This window comes from Gymnoscopelus braueri, assembly GCF_963280865.1.
Source record: "Gymnoscopelus braueri genome assembly, chromosome: 11".
NCBI classification, from domain to species: Eukaryota; Metazoa; Chordata; class Actinopteri; order Myctophiformes; family Myctophidae; genus Gymnoscopelus; species Gymnoscopelus braueri.
In genome coordinates this window covers 48,724,635-48,742,134 of record NC_137613.1, presented here as the reverse complement: position 1 = coordinate 48,742,134, position 17,500 = coordinate 48,724,635, and the positions used below count along the sequence as shown (strand labels likewise).

The following is a 17,500-nucleotide window of genomic DNA, read 5'->3' as shown; positions in this document are numbered from 1 at the left end:
GATCGGCTATTTTCGGCTAGTGTCCCTCAGAATAGAGATGCTAGGGTTCAAGAGGTTAATGTAAAAAAAAAAATCCTATCACAAAGATCTGGCGGACCTCTGGAGTAACTCTGAGGACCCCCTAGGGGTCCCGGAACCCCTGTCCCCCCGCGACCCAAACTAGTGAAAATAGCGTTGTGAGCTTGTAGATCCATGCTATTTTCACTATTATTGTCCTTATTTGTTACTAATTAATTGAAAGCAGCACTATGTAACTTTATTTATTTTTATGAATACAATTTAATTTTGTCTTATCTGCACGGTAGAGTATGTTAATACAATATAACGTATACAATTGGGGTGGTTGTATTTGGTCTCCCTGCTCTTCTATTGAGACATTTAGATCGTGTCAAAGGTCATGTCTCACCTAAGACACAGGATTTGACAAAAATTTTGACCTGATGATCAAGATTAAATTTATCCCCTGAGCAAGCAGGCAGACTCTATTCGCTCAATGGTAAAAATTGCACTTGCACGCTGTTTCTTTTATTATTATTAAAGAAACCCGGTTCAAATCCGGGGTAGAAGAGGAAAGTTACATAGTGCAGCTTTAATTTATGGAATTTCTTAGACTTTTTTAATTTCTGAAATTCTTTTGAAAACAATTGTGTTTAATAAAAAAATAATAAAAAGAAACTGCTAAAAAGGGTATTAAATATAGTTTATAATATAATTACATACGGTATTAAAATATATTTTGACACAGAATCAAATGTTTTATGATCATGATTCACCAGGAGCCTGGATGGCTTGGTTGTTCCAGGCTTAAAATAATTTATATAAATATTTTTTCGGAAATCTCTATGGGAAAAATGTCTAGGTTTTCTATCTACTGTATGGCACCACAGAATGGTGCAAATGGGGCACTGCTATGGCCGCTTGTTGCTTATCAGAAACTGAAATGACTTTAGAAATGTATTTCCGTGAACGGAAATGACGAACAGGTTGACAGCTTCCTTTCTCAGCTTTCAGGGGGTGTAGTTCCAGACTCTATATAGCATTCGGAGATTGTGGAATAGTTGTTTGGCTATGTGAGACCACACTGTATGTGACTTTGGCATACTCTGACGTTACAATGAAAAGATAGAGCTCGGGTGGCACCGTGGTAAAGTGCCTGCCACCACCGCGGAGGCTGGGGGTTCGAATCCATCACGGTGCACCCGGCTTTGTCAAGTGCCTATACGAACATAATTGGCCCGTGTTGGGAGAGAGGGAAGTCGGGCGGGAGGGTGATATTTGGCGTTGCACATACTCCTACGGGCTGGGGTGTGGTACCTGTCTGTACGGATTTTACCAAAACAGGCCTATTTCTTTCCTATCTTGGGAGTGTGATCCCTCCGTAAAAGGGCTCGATGGTCAGAGGTTTAGGTATGAATTACTCAACGATTATTTCCTACAATAAAAACCACACAAAAGAGGACGTGTCTTTTTGCTTTTTATGCCATCCACTCTCACAAACACACATAATACACACAAATACAATTAAACCCTGAATAAAACTGAGAAGAAAAGCCTAATGTGCCAGTCTGCGTTTATGCGCGGCTAGCTTTGTCCTAGTCAACACGCTAACCCTTTGTTCACAGTAGTAATTGTTGTAGGTTCTCTTAGCAGGTAATTTAACTGTTGAAAATGGAAATATAAACACATATAAGCAACCAATAATGAGCATAGCATACTACGGAAAGCAAAACTTGTACAGATGAAATGTTTGCACAACTCTACGTTATGTTTGCAGCTTATTACTCCGTACATACCATTTCCCCCTCCAATCTCCATCGAGCTTTTTTCACACTGACCAACAACAACTTGGGCGCATTCGTATAAGCCCCATAAAAGGCGCAACTTCCTTTGGAAGGAATATACGTTACATGTATTTACATTACAACAGTTTCACCAGCCATAAAGTGATATACCAATGATAGGTATATTTCCCCTGAGTATAACGAATTATCTATAATAATCTCCCGCACCAATCGGAAGTTTTAGGACGTTTTTATACTGTTAAAAAAAAAAAGCTAAACGGTCTTTGTTGTAATAACCCTGATAGTCCGCTAGATGGTACTAACTTTCCATGCATTATACGGTATTCAACCCCGGAAAGTTCCACACTGTCAGTAAGGAGTGTTGGGTGGGAGGAGCAGGACAGAGGGTACTTCCTCCCGGTGGGGGCTCCTCACTGGCAGGTGAGTCAGTAGGCTACAACAGCAATGACAACATGTGTGTGGGGAGGAATTAACTGGCATAACGATAAGAGGTCAAATAAACCAATGAAAAGATTACTTACATAAAACACTACAAGTTGATACAATGTAGTATCAACTTTTAAACCATTAAGACCGGGAACCCATCTGTGTAACCACTTTAATCATTATTTTATACTTGAAAAATCATGAAAATTTGTGCAAATCGCTGAATATATATATTTTTAAAGGGGAAAAATGGTTCCCTGGAACAACATATTTTGAAATGGGGGGTCCACGGCAAAATATATATCATTTTGGTTTTGTTCCAGGTTTCATGATACAAGAAATAGGAGATGTACAAGCTCATAGCACGGCAAACCCGCAGCACTGAGTTCCCGGATTGAATGGGTTAACCCACTACTCATGTATATCTTGCCAGTTGTTTGATATGCACCACTCCATAGGTCACTGATGAAACATTTTCCTCATAACATAACATAATGCTGCCTTTTATAATTAAGATTCTTTTTTGGGTGCTTGTGTTGTTTTCTTTGAGGATGATGTAGGCCAGATTGAGATGGTCCACGGGCTTGATCTGGTCCTCGGGCCTTATGTTGCCCATGTGTGGGCTAGCATGGGTCTTAAACAGGGGACCCAAGACCCCTAGGGGGTCCTCAGAGTTACTAAAGGGGGACCACCAAATATTTGTGTGATAAGAACTTTTCGTTATATTTTTACTTTAACCACTTAGCATAGCATCCCTATTCTGGGGGAACATTCGCCAAAAATAGCCAATTCACTAGCTCACAAAGCGTTGCGCTGACTGACGCGTTGTGAGCTTGTATAGGCTATTTTCGGCAAAGATGTTTGGTGTTCAGGGAAAATTGAGCAAATCAAGTACAGAGCCTAGGGTCAAATATTGAGGTTTAAGTGGTTAAATGTCTGAAAAGAATCCAATAAAGATAATGTATAAACCAAACATTAATTTACACAACATGGATGATAGGGCTGTCAAACAAGTCCATTTTATACAGTATGTAGTGGGGGTCCCTGCTTCATTATTTCTCTCTCAGCTAAGGGGTCCTTGGCCTTAAAAATGTTGAAGACCCCTGGTCTAGAGCTCTGGTTCTCAGCATGGGGTCTGGGGACCCCAGCAGGTTCTTGAGGGGCTTCCATGCTAAATGACTGATAGTTTTGAACCAAATGGACGCTGGACGAACGTACTCCCTGAGAGTGTACAAATGGACCCTTACCGGTTCCATTTGTACACGAATTAGGATTTAGTAGGATTTCACATTGTGGATTAGGGTTAGAAAAAGAGATGCGAGAACATATCACTCCAGTATTGGCCTCGCGCCATTGGCTCCCTGTCCTCTTCCGAATAAATTTTAAGCTTTTATAATGTTTGCTTTTTAAAATGGGCTGGCTCCCCCGTCTCTTGCAGAGCCTTGAGGCCGGCCGACCAGCTGTCGCACCCTGGTGCGACTACAAGCAGCACTAAAATCACCTTGTTTCAGACTGTTTAAGTACACATGTTCAGAAATATGTGACTGTTCAAAAGTCTTTTGTATTGTGTTTGCTAATGCAATTGGAAATAATGAAACAAAGCCAAAATAATTAGCATACAACACTATAAAATTGTCCCACCTAAAAGTTTTTTGCTGAAGAGACTGGGAGACCCCTGTTCTGAACTACTATCTGAACACTATAAAAAATATCATTAACAGCGCATTCAAAAAGGTCTACATATTCTTAGAAGAATAATTTTTTATGTTGCTATCAATAAAGTCTGTTTTGCCAATTATTTGGGTGCCCACTTGTAATATCCTATTGGCCTTGCCCCACAGGTTGGGAATCGCTGACCTAGTGTTGGGGGGGGGGTCAAATCACGTTTCGAGGGGAATTGTGCTCGCCTGATTGCATTCAGCAGCAAACAGGAAGTAGCCTGCGCATACTTCCTCTTTTCAGGCCTGCAGAGGGGAGAGGAAGTTGTTGCTAAAACAAAAGTGGCAAATGGCCGTCGGGGAATACTGCCAGAGCTGTTAGGACTCTGTTCTGAAAGGTCAACAAGTTATTCACCAGAAAAAAAACAGCCCTTCATGTTATCCCTCTAGCCCAGTGATTCTCAACCTTTTTCATTTCAACGACCCCAAGTTTGATAAACTGTGCATTGTTCCTGGACCCCCATTCATTTGTATCTCTAGGACCCTCAACTCAACTCAAATGTTATTTATAGAGCACATTTAACATGACCAGGTCAACCAAAGAGCTAATACAGGTTAAAACATTAGCACCAGGCATTTAAACATTGGCTCAATGAAATGACTACTTCACCTTGAGAGAATAAGGTACTCCTTAAAGGAGAGTAGGAGTAAATTACATATTTTCTATCAATTACACACCCCATGAAGCATTGAATTCATGGAGATTTTTTTTGTTTTTGTCGCATTCCTAAGCCAATCATTTGATTACCGGCGGAAAGATACTAATGTATCCTGTAGGAGACTCAAAGGAGATTCTTTGAGTTTCCTACCGGAGAGACAGCCGGTCATCAAATTATTGGCTTAGGAATGCGACAAAAACTAAAAAGTCTCCATGAATTCAATACTTCATGGGGTGTGTAATTGATAGAAAATAAGTTTTTTTGGGGGTGAACTACTCCTTAAAAAGGTTTGGCTGCCCCTCGTTCGTTACCTGAATAACTTAGCAACGGACAGGACACCATTGGTGCGATCGACTGTCTATCATTATTCATCATCAACAAGTGTTGTTTTTGTTTTCCATAGCAACATTTTATTTTACTTCTTTATGTCACTGAGCAGTATGGGTTGGGAGGGATTGAGGGTTTTCTTTTCCTTTTGTCTTATTTTTTTTATTTCTTTGAATTTAGTTTTACTTAAAAAAATATGTACATTGTACAAATTACATACCACTTCATAATCTGTTCTTAATAAAAAAAAAAACATTAGCACCAGTATAAGGGGAAACGTAGGGTGCCATCAGCTGTCGCTTAAGGCCAGTGAGAAGAAATTAGTCTTTAATAAAGATTTAACCCTAACCCTAGCCCTAAACCTAGAAACTAGAACCTGGGGAACATAGGGATGACCCAATTTTTTTGTCTGGTCTTTGGCACCACCGGCAGATGTCTCAGGTCCGCCATGTTTTTGCAATTTTGGTCATGAATTCTTCTTTTTATTTCTTTATCTGTGTGTCGAAAATATCTATATCTATGTCTTATCCAATTTCTTAGTTACACTTGCATAGTTCTAACCAGCATTACTGTGAAGCAGTTCATTGTCTCCGCCAGGCCGAAAGGCATGGCGAGAGAGTATGTTTTACCCCCTGTCCGTGTGTCCGTTTGTGTGTCCGTGTGTCCGTCCGTCCATCTGTCTGTGAACAGCTAATCTCAGGCACCGTTGGCCCGGTCGCTGCGAAACTGTGCACACACACTCCCTGGATGCCAATTCAGAACCTCTGCCCCAAATTTTTCACATGGGCCTGTTATAGCGCCACCAGGAGACCAATTTGTGCAAAACCCATTTTTTTATATTACTCCTACAGATTTTATCCAAACATCACGCAAATCGGTACACAGTATCTCTATATTCATGTGATCAACAAGAATCTGTCTGATTTTCCACATTCCATCCTGATTGGCTAAGGTTGGCTCCCAAAGTTTGCAGGATTGGTCCATTTTGAACTAAATGCCTCAAATCATGAACGCAGCTTGCGATTTCCGTGAAATTTCACACGCACATTCCCACTATGCCGAGGAACAAATGCCACTTGAACGTTTTCAAATCAGCCTCATGGTGGCGCTATAAAAGGCCAATTTGCATTTATAACTGTAACTGCACCGATCTGAGTAAAACTTTGCACGCATACTCCCTAGAGGCCAAGGAAAAACATCTGCCCTGCATTTTTCACATTAGCCTTTTATAGCGCCACCAGGAGGCCGACTTATGTAAAACACATATTTTGAGATTAAGCTTTCATATTTTATCCAAATTTCACGCAAATCGGTACACATGATCTCTATAGTCATGTGATCAAGATGGGTCTATTTGATTTTTCATATTCCACCCTGATTGGCTAACATTGACATCTAAAGTTTGCAGGAGTGGCCCGTTTTCAACAAAATGCTGCAAATCATGAACGCAGCGTCCGATTGTGGTGGAACTTTGCACGCACATTCGCACTACGTTGAAGAACAAACGCCACCCTTTTCACATTGCCCTATTATAGCGCCACCAGGAGGCCGATTCTTATTTTTTATATTACTCCTACACATTTTGTCCAAACATCATGCAAATCAGTACACATTATCTCTATAGTCAAGTGATCAAGATGGTTACGTCCGATTTTTTATATTCCATCCTGATTGGCAAATTCTGAACATTGCTGGTCCACAATAACCTACCTGACCTGGCGGACACCTGTGCTCCGAGGAGCACTTTTTCTAGTTTACTTTACTAAGAGCGGATACGGAAACAGTTTCTGTGTTTGCATGTACGTATGTGTGTAAATTACCAGATATAGTAGGCGGCCTCTAGACAGGATCTGAGCACTGAACAGCAAATAGAAACCAAGCTTTCCACAGTTATTGTGAAAAGCCAAAGAATAGTTTTGAGGCAAAGGCTTCAACCCGCAAGTGATCCTTTTGCCACAAAAAAACTATAAATGAAGGGACATTGAAGCTTTTCCTACAGTCAGGCACATTGCCGAACTACATGCTCGCAATGTATTGCGTTGCGATGTGTCGTAGTGAATTTCTCACCAGATGAATTTGTACAGGAGAATGGAAAGGATTCTGACGCTTATGCAAAATTAATTGCGATTATCTCACATAATTGCGATAAGGCGATTATGTAATAATTGTGACAGGCCTTTTGCGTTACCATTGTAACGTATCATTTGTCTGTCTGTCTTCACCAGAACAAAGAGAAGGAGAGGATGAGGGAGAGAGAAAAGGATGCTCGGGAGAGGGAGGCACGCTACAGCAACGGTCACCTCTACACCTCCCTGACGGTGTCTGGAACCACGCTGTGCACCGCATGCAACAAGAGCATCACCGCCAAGGAGGCCCTCAGCTGTCCCAGTGAGTACCAACCACCACAGTAACTAAGGAGTTTTACTTGAGTACTGAACTTAAAGGACGACTTCACCCATTTTCAACCTAAATTGGTCCTCACTAATCTTCATCATAAAATTTGGCCCGGACTGCTGGCGTAGCGGTCCGGGCACCTAGGCTACGATGAAGCCTGACAGCGTGTCGCGAGTTCGAGTCCCGATCCCGACGGCCTTTGCTGCGTGTCACCCCCCATCTCTCTCTCCCCATTTCCTGTTAGTCATAGCAATAATAAAGGCATAAAAAAGCCCCAAAATGAATCTTTTATTTAAAAAAATAAAGTTTTTTTTCTCCTGTGGATACTTCAGAAACCTGCCTAACAGTGACATCATCATTAGGCCTTTTTTTTAAACAATATTTCACATTTTGTATAGATTTTTATGAATGCGAGAACAATAGCTTTCATCATAGCATGCTGACTTTCCAGGAATAGAAAGCCTGCAGTTTCTATTAGCTTGGATTCCCCATCGATGATGTCACTGGTAGGCGGGTTTCTGAACTGTCCACAGACCGAGTAGACAAACATGGTACCAAAATGTAATGAGAAAACTGTCCTCACAATGTCTAGTCTACTTCTCAAATTCTACTGCTATACTTGTGGGGACATTTGGCCCCCACAAGTATAGTAATACAAGTACACACACACACACACACACACACACACACACACACACACACACACACACACACACACACACACACACACACACACACACACACACACACACACACACACACACAGGCCTACTGTAGCTTTCATCTAAGGGTGTTTGTCGGTGAGAGGGGTTGAAAGTCATTTGACTGCCCTGCAGCTGACTTCCTGTTTGAGTGTTGTGAACAGGAAGTGAAAGCAGTAACCTTGTGCCATGGAGGATGAGGTCAGGCAGAAGCAGCAGAAAGACAACACAGCAAGTCATTTAGTTTAGACCACTGGTTCTCAAACTGGGGTCCGCGGACTCCCAGGTATCCTTGAGGGCGTTCCAAGGGGTCCCCAGCAAATGTGCTAATACAGCATCAAACCACTTTAACACTATTTTATACAAAAAATTAGCCGATCTACAAGCTCACTGTGAGCTTGTGCATTGTCTATTTTCGGGATTTATTTTTGTTGAATACTTTGGATTAGTTTTGAAAACTTTTAACACAAACTCTTCTCTTCTGGGGTTCCCCGCCGCTAGATCTTTTGCGATGGGGGTCTGTGGCCGAACATCAATTTGGGGGTCCTTGAAAATGATTGAGAACCACTGACTTAAAACAGGGGAGTTCAGTTGCATTAAGCGGGTGAAACATGGTCAAATTTGGTCTCAACATTCAAGCTGTTTATTAGCGTTTTTTGGGAACTCTGTGTAACTCTACGGCTGCAGTTTTCGCCACTGAGCATGAATGGCCACAGGCTCTGATGTCACGGTCCCCCAGGCTATGGGATGTACTCTGTTGTCACGCTTCTACGCTCCCAACCAGTGGGCTGATTGCATTAGCGTGTAGATTGTTTACTCAGTCATTGATACAACGGAGCAGAGCTGTGCGATCTCACCACGTGTCAGAAAGTACAGTACATGTAACGATCTATCTAACGTCATGTTTGTTTACCTGTTTTCTTTGCAGCCTGTAACAATCTGTCCCAATGTCGTGTTTGTTTCCCCGTCTTCTCTGCAGCCTGTAACAATCTGTCCTAACGTCATGTTTGTTTCCCCGTCTTCTCTGCAGCCTGTAACAATCTGTCCTAACGTTGTGTTTGTTTCCCCGTCTTCTCTGCAGCCTGTAACAATCTGTCCTAACGTCATGTTTGTTTCCCCGTCTTCTCTGCAGCCTGTAACAATCTGTCCTGACGTCATGTTTGTTTCCCCGTCTTCTCTGCAGCCTGTAACAATCTGTCCTAACGTTGTGTTTGTTTCCCCGTCTTCTCTGCAGCCTGTAACAATATATCCTAACGTCATGTTTGTTTCCCCGTCTTCTCTGCAGTCTGTAACACTCTGTCCTAACGTCGTGTTTGTTTCCCCGTCTTCTCTGCAGCCTGTAACAATATGTCCTAACGTCATGTTTGTTTCCCCGTCTTCTCTGCAGCCTGTAACAATCTATCCTCCTAACGTCATGTTTGTTTCCCTGTTTTCTCTGCAGCCTGTAACAATATGTCCTAACGTCATGTTTGTTTCCCTGTCTTCTCTGCAGCCTGTAACGTCACCATCCACAATCGCTGTCGGGACACGCTGCCCAACTGCATCAAGATGAAACAACGGGTAAGACACAAACCGAGCAAACTCTAATGACCCTTTTTCCACCGCGAGAACTAAGCTGAACTGTGCCGTGTTATGTATTTCAGGGGTTATATGGATATGTTTCCATTTGCTTTCACGTACGGTTCTCAGAGCCCTAATTTGGGCCCTGCTCAGTAGGTAGGGAACCCAGAACGTATACTTTAAAAAATATTTTCCCATAAAGTGGAAATAGCCGATCTACAAGCTGTTTGTTTTTGTATGACGTACCTCTCCCTTCAGGGGTGGTTTGATTAAATACTGTATTAACAAATTGCAAATAGTACAGCGGTACAATTACACAAGTAATGCTAAAAAACACAAAAAGCCCTGAGGGCTTGTTTCCGTTGTGGTCCTATGTATTCAATTCATCAAGAATAGTTTTTATGCTGTATTGTGGTCATAATGGAAACGTGAACAAAAAAAAATCACAGAACTTCACAGGCTCTGGAACGTTTCAGGTTATGTAAGATATAAGTTTAAAAGAACCATAACACCACTGAAGTCTAACATGTACTGTATGTACTGACTTTTCCTCTCCACAGCAACATAAGCTGGCCCTGATGAGGACCAACTCAGCCCTCCAAAACGTGACTCTACGCAACAAAAGTAAGACACTTTCTGTGATTTTCTAAGGAATCTCTGTTGCACTGTTGATCTGCTCATCGTTTGTGATTATTAAACTCTAGAAACAATGTTTACGTTCTGACCCCGCAGACCCAGTGATGCGCGAGCGACCCAGTTCAGCCATCTACCACTCTGACAATCTGCGTCAGTCCCTGCTAGGCTCCCGTAGGGGGCGCTCCAGCCTGTCCTTATCCAAGAGCGTCTCCACCAATAACATTGCAGGGTGAGTCTCATTTCCAATAGTCTCCACCAATAACATCGCAGGGTGAGTCTCATTTCCAACAATAACATGGCAGGGTGAGTTTCATATCCACTAGTCTCCACCAATAACATGGCAGGGTGAGTCTCAATAGTCTCCTCCAATAACATGGCAGGGTGAGTCTCAATAGTCTCCGCCAATAACATTGCAGGGTGAGTCTCATTTCCACCAATAACATGGCGGGTGAGTCAAAAAATTTGGGGCATATTAAGCAGGGCGGCTTACCATAACTCCACTGCAAGAAATATGCCTGAGTCATACAGCATACAGTAGCTGACACTCAAACCTTTTTCAGTTTTATAATCATTATTATTAACGATATATAATCGTTATTAACTAAGATAAGGTGGTATGAAAACCCAATTATTTGTGTGTGTGTGAATGCTTGCTTGCGTGTGTGTGTGTGTGTGTGTGTGTGTGTGTGTGTGTGTGTGTGTGTGTGTGCGCGCGTGTGCGTGTGCGTGTGCGTGTGCGTGTGTGTGTGTGCGTAGGAACCTGAACGAGGACTCTCCGTTGGGACTGCGTAGGATTCTGTCTCAGTCGACAGACTCTCTCAACGTGAGGAACAGAGCCATGTCCATGGAGTCACTCAACAATGACGAAGGTAACGCTTCATTTATACTCACATTTTCTACTTAAAGTTGCAGTAAGTGCATTTGATACGAGCTTGTGGATCTGCTATTTTAGCAAAATACTGTACACATTTGGGGGTCCTTGACATGAAAATGTTTTTGAGGACCACTGTTTTAAAGAGCCATTCTGTCTGTGTGTTTTCAGGGGAGATGTACTACGTGTCCATGCTGGAGGAGCTGGAGATTGAAGGGCGTGACTTCGAGGTGGACTCGTGGAGCATGGCCGTGGACTCTGACTATCTGCAGACGCACCGCAAAGACGTCATCAAGAGGCAGGACGTCATCTTCGGTGACCGCAAATGTTTTTTTTCCCGTACTTTCCCCCCTCTACTATACCGTCAAACTGTTTGTTGATGTGGGGTTTTTAACGCCGTCGAGAACGGTGGTTATCGACCGATTTTTCATATTGAGGCCCGCAGATTTATATGCGTTAGGCTGCGGACCCCCATTTGATACGATGTTCATGTCTACAATCCCCAGGCTGTATATCTATCCCCACGAATATAGACCAATCGCACAGCACAGTTCAGACTGCGACGCCAATAACTACATTTCTCAGGAATCAATAGGGACGTCAGGTTGATAAAGATTAGGGGCCCTATTTTCGCCAGTGCCTTACCCATTATCCCTAAACTTCTTTGCCATTTTTTATTATTTTTAAAAACATTTTCAAATAGTTCAAATAGCCAATCTACAAGCTCACAACGCGTCGATGTAGATTGGCTAGTTGAACTATTTGAAAATGTTTTACATTTGTAAAAAATGGCAAAGAAGTTTAGGGATAATGCGTAAGGCACCGGCAAAAATAGGGCCCCTAGATGTGCAATTTTTTTAAAACAATTTTGATATTTCTTGAAGATGAAAAGAAAATGGCCTATTGTTTGACAATTATTAGTTACAATTCTTGGCACCTTTTGACAATGAAAAAGGGGTGGGAAGTCCTTATTATTGACATGGTCGAAAGTGGTTTGATTTTTGAAAGAAAATAAAAAAGTCAACTTTTGACATTAGTCTTGTTTGTTTTTTTGTTTTGTTTTATTTTTGTACTTGCTTATAATGCCATGCTCAAACTAGGAACGGCGGGTTAAAAAGTGTCACCAAACATTTGACCAGACGGTGACAATGCGTTTGCTTCTGGTTACCTCAGAGCTGATTCAGACGGAGCTGCATCACATGCGGACGCTGCGCATCATGGAGCGCGTGTTCCGCCAGGGCATGCTGGAGGAGGTGCACCTGGAGCCCGCCACGGTGCACGCCATCTTCCCCTGCCTGGACCGCCTGACCGTGCTGCACGGCCGCTTCCTGGCACAGCTGCTGCAGAGGAGGAACCACAGCCTGCAGCCCGGGTCCACGTACAACTTCACCATCAACCAACTGGGAGATGTACTCATAGAGCAGGTATGTGGTACTTCAAATGCCGATTCCCAATTTTCCTAGCCCACCGGGTTAACAGATGTTAGAGGCTTGTAAATTGAGGCTACATAGGAAGTGTGACAGTTCATATGAATGGCCTGTAGTCTCGCTGGCACCGCTTCAACGCTTGCAGAAGCAATTAGGCTCTATTCAAGCGGATGTTTTTTTCTCAGAACTTTACACTTTTTTTTTTAACCTTTTATTACCTTAATAAACATTGTCATAAATACTATGCTTCCAGTTGCTACTTTAAAGTCTTCTTTCAATCACCATGATATGCGTTTTGGTAAATTATGGTCCATTATGCTAATGATAAAGTAGGGTATGTTTCTAGGGTGACTACTGATTCTACCGAGTGAAGACCCGCCCTCGCTGAGGTTTCAGCCAATAGCATTAATTTCCGTTTGCATTTCGTACCGGATATCAACCGGATATAGAAAGAATTGCGGATTTGAAATCGCTGCAAAATAGGCTTCATTTGTGGTCTGTAGAAACCAATGATGTGACGCTGTCCATATTTTTTTTACGGTCTATGTTTTCACCCACATTTTGTCAAAAAGTAAAAAATCCTGTGTGTGTGTGTGTGTGTGTCAGTTCTCAGGCCATTGTGCAGATGAGATGAGGAAGACATACGCAGAGTTCTGCAGTCGGCACCCGAAGGCCGTCAAGCAGTACAAGGAGCTCCTGGCCCGAGACAAGAGGTTCCAGTGTTTTATACGGGTAAGGACTACACTATCGTCACTGTCGGGTGGAAACCTTGTATGTTCAAAACCTTTACTGCTCAGGAAACGTGAAAAAGGAGAACCCACGTTCCAATGGATCCAATGTAGTTATTATTTAGTCACAAGCTCTTAATACTTTTCTTTGGTTCAATATTTATTAGAAACCAACAGACTGACTTTCATTTAAAAAAATGTTCAAAAGCAGCAAAATAATTGCAGATTTTAAATCTCACAATGATGATCTGCTATTTTTTGCGACGTTTGCATGACACTCTTGTATGACAAAGTAGGCATTAATTTATGAGAAAAACGTTCGATCATTTAGACCAGTGATTTTAATCAAGGACCCCCAGTTTGATATCCATTACCCCATGGACCCCCATTGGATTTGTATCTTTGAGACCCCAAATTAAATCTGAGAGTGTAGAAATGGAGCCACATGGGTCCATTTGGTTCCATTTGCTCCCTCTCAGAGTTACAGACTCATAAACGACCATTTTTGTGACAACTATCAATCATTTAGTTGGGGACCCCTGGAACCCCCTTAAGGACACCAGGTGGTCCATATACCCCACGTTGAAAATCAGTTTGATATGCATTAGACCACGAACTTCCATTTGATAACGTTTTTATATCTGCAACGAAATTATATGAGCAGAAAGCATATCAAACTAGGGGTCCTTGGGGTCCTTAAAATAAAAAAAAAGGTTGAAAATCTCTGCTCTAAGACTTTTGCCCCACCCCTCTCTTCTGATTGGCCAGAGGTTGAGTCGTGGTCACCTGCTGCGTCGCCATGGCGTCCCAGAATGCATCCTGCTGGTGACTCAGCGAATTACCAAGTACCCAGTCATCATCCAGCGCATCCTGGACAACACCAAAGGTGAGGTCCTCCTCCCCACTCAGGTGGAGGCGGTTTATCCCATTCAAACCGGGAAAACATCTGTGTAACCACTTAAACCATTATTTTATACTTTGGCTATTCAAAAATAACAGATTTACAAGCTCGTAGCCGCACTACAAGCTTGTAGATCTGCTATTTTTGAACATTTTTGAAAATGTGTACAAATCTGTGAATATATATATATATTATTTTCAAGCGAACATTTTAAACTCAAATCTTTGCTTCTGGGGGTCCCCGGAACAACATATTTTGAGATGGGGGGTCCGTGGCCAAATACATATCATTTTGGGGGTCCATGACTTGAAAAAGTTTGAGCACTACTGATATAGCAACATATATTGTTATGTATCGTTTTTTTCAGACATTTTTTTGAATCGGCCTCAGGTCTAATGGGTTTAAATCTAAGACATTCTCAATAAAAACAATTCATGCAGAGCAAAGGGGCACAGTCCCAATGATACAATGTCGGAGATGCAATTATCTCAAACCGTACCCAGAGAGATCATCTTTGCACAGTGTGCGTGTTGCTCTTAGAATTACATAATGACAGGAAGGCTACAATGACCAATTTATACCTGCCTGGAGATTCATAATCATTTGAAGTCATTCAGCGTGGTGTGCATGTGGACAGCTGTGCGTAATGGTCGTGCGTAATGTGGCCAGTTCACCGATGATTTAAATGTATAAAACCTGATTCCTCAGGCCATGCATAATGGCATATGATACTAGACTAGACAGTCTTAGTCACTAGGTCACTGTGCTTTTCTGTAGGCTGCACTGTAGTCACTGTAGGTTAATAATTAATACATATTTAATTGTTATTTCCCTCGATGATATATAATAAATCACCATTTACCTATTTAGTTACAAATGATAATCACAGTAACAGTTGTCCCTCTCTCAAATTTTCCACAAAGAATCTAAAATGGAATATTTTCAAAAACAAAATCAAAATCTTTACATCAAAAACAGCCGATCACAACACGTTGTGAGCTTGTAGATCGCTATTTAGTAGATTTGCAGCTATTTCCGCTATTTGTTGTGTGAAAATTATAAAGGGTGTACAGTACGTGGTTAAGAAAAGACCCCTTCCCCCTTCTTTTATTTACCGTAATTTCCGTAGTATAAGGCGCACCTGAATATAAGCCGCACCAGCCAAATTTAGGGAAAAAAACAAATGTGTGCATATACAAGCTGCACTGGACTATAAGCCGTAGGTGTGAAATCCATAGATTTAGAAGGTCCCCTAGTGGCCGTTAGCTGTAAAAATCCATAGATTAGCCGCACCGTTGTATAGGCCGTAGGGTTCAAACTTAAAGCATGGGAAAAAAGTAGCTGCTTATAGTCCGGAAATTACGGTATTACCTTTCCTTTTTTATTTCTTTTTTGACAAATCAAAGCCTTGGTTTAAGCCGTATCCATGGTGATGTTTGCAGCAGTGCTCCAGTGTTCAGTAGAAACATGTCATGTCATGTTCTTCTCTTCTTCCTCTCTCAGATGATGAAGAGGAGGCCTCCTCCGTGGCCCAGGCTCTGTCTCTGGTCAGAGAACTCCTCACTTCAGTGGACCAACAGGTATAGGACACCTCAACATCAGTCTTTTATATTTGTTATTTATTATTGTCTAATCTAGAATTGTTCCTCATACAATATTTAGCAATACCAAATGAAGAAAAAATAAAGCGTTTGAAGAGAAGAAAACAACCGTACCGAATGAGACCTAATATATGTTACAATACATGTTTTAAGCCCTATTTGAACTGGGATAGGATGTGGTGGAAAAAGTACTCACAGTTGTTTACTTAAAGGGAAATTTTGGACCACGGTTTTCTTACCTTTTTTATGATGTTATGATATCCTAGGATGAATGGTACAGTAGAAACATTTCATAACTCCATCCCGGATCCGTCACAAAGAAAGAAAAAAAACGGAAGTCTCGCTAGACGAGATTGAAATCTCGAGATATCAATCTCGTCTAGCGAGGGTTCTGTCACTAGGAACGTCAGATCTCACCAAAAAAATAACTATTCAAATACGCGATCTAACGCAAGGCCTACATGGTCGGCTGCTGTTAAACGCATGTTGTGCGCGGCCACAGTTTTTTGCAGCCAGCGGATTCTAAAAAACGGGAGTGACGCACCTGTCACTCACTTTCAGGACCCTCCCCGTAGCCCGCACCACCTTCTGCCTTGAGCACCACGGTGCTTCCTGAGTCTTGGGACGGTCCACCTTCGACTCACCCGATTGGACAGAGGAGGAAAATCAGCTCCTGCCTCCAGCAGTTATACTGTATGCTTCAAATGGACAAGTCGTGTAGAGCGGATAAACGCACCGTCTGCGCGACATGCGGAAAGATCCGCTCTTGCGTGAATCCACGCATTTGCATTGACAAAGCATTGGCAGATTCCGCCCCAGAGGTAAAATAAAAGTGAGGTGGGAGCGCGCCCTTACAAGTAAAAGTCCGGAATTCAAAATTTACTTGAGTAAAAAGTACAAAAGCATTGGTATCAAAATGTACCAAAAGTAGAAAGTACTTATTATGCACACGTTTTCAAATGTATACAAAAATAGCAGATCTCACGATGCGTTGCATCGCGACACATTGTGAGCTTGTAGATTGTCTATTTTCAAATGGCCGAGATGTATAGGGCTGAAGTGGGTAATGTATGTTTTTTAATGATAATCAAAATCTACAAAGTAACTAGTAACTAAAGTTTTCAAATAATTGTAGTGGAGTAAAAGTACAATATTTGCCTCTGAGATGTAGTGGAGTAGAAGTAAAAGTATTGAAAAATGGAAATACTCCAGTAAAGTAAAAACAATCCTCAAAATTGTACTCGCATACAGTACTTGAGTAAATATACTTAGTTACTTTACACTGCACATGCCCATCCCTGGTGCATGTGCGTGTCACACTGACCATGCTGTGGACCGCTGTGGTGCAGGTGGTGGATCTGGAGAAGTCCCAGCGTCTTCAGGAGATCCAGGCCAGACTGGACCCGCGGGCCGAGACCAAGGTGCGGGACGGGAGCCTGTTCAGGCCGGGAGAGCTGCCCCGCCGGTCGCTCATCCACGAAGGGTCCTTGCTCTGGAAGACCCCCGGGTCCAGACTGAAAGGTACACTTATTATGAAATCTTACTTGACGATTCATTTATCACACAAACAATTGTGTTCATTATCTTTATTAAACAGAACATACATTCTCAGGTGGGTTACAAAATGCATCCAATCAGGAGATAGGACCCATTTATCAGCTTCAATTTTATAGTGTAAATGGATGCACTAGCACTAAGTATTTTTCTGTTTGTGTTTGTGTGTACGTGCGTGTGCGTGTAGATTTGCAG

At 42.1% G+C, this 17,500-nt stretch overlaps 1 protein-coding gene across 4 annotated transcripts in view; it reads left to right on the top strand.

Annotated features, from left to right (window-relative positions):
• The window catches only part of arhgef2a (Rho guanine nucleotide exchange factor (GEF) 2a), a 67,486-nt gene that overhangs the window by 30,204 nt on the left and 19,782 nt on the right, over nucleotides 1–17,500 (top strand). For all 4 annotated transcript variants that reach the window (XM_080443194.1, XM_080443195.1, XM_080443197.1 and 1 more), the window contains 12 exons: nucleotides 7,158–7,320; nucleotides 9,520–9,587; nucleotides 10,148–10,211; nucleotides 10,320–10,452; nucleotides 10,980–11,092; nucleotides 11,266–11,409; nucleotides 12,268–12,518; nucleotides 13,128–13,253; nucleotides 14,018–14,135; nucleotides 15,654–15,730; nucleotides 17,101–17,272; nucleotides 17,493–17,500. The exon at nucleotides 17,493–17,500 is cut by the window's right edge and continues 69 nt beyond it. In XM_080443194.1, coding sequence (XP_080299320.1) covers nucleotides 7,158–7,320; nucleotides 9,520–9,587; nucleotides 10,148–10,211; nucleotides 10,320–10,452; nucleotides 10,980–11,092; nucleotides 11,266–11,409; nucleotides 12,268–12,518; nucleotides 13,128–13,253; nucleotides 14,018–14,135; nucleotides 15,654–15,730; nucleotides 17,101–17,272; nucleotides 17,493–17,500 — 1,437 coding nt within the window. The remainder of the gene's footprint in view (nucleotides 1–7,157; nucleotides 7,321–9,519; nucleotides 9,588–10,147; nucleotides 10,212–10,319; nucleotides 10,453–10,979; nucleotides 11,093–11,265; nucleotides 11,410–12,267; nucleotides 12,519–13,127; nucleotides 13,254–14,017; nucleotides 14,136–15,653; nucleotides 15,731–17,100; nucleotides 17,273–17,492) is intronic.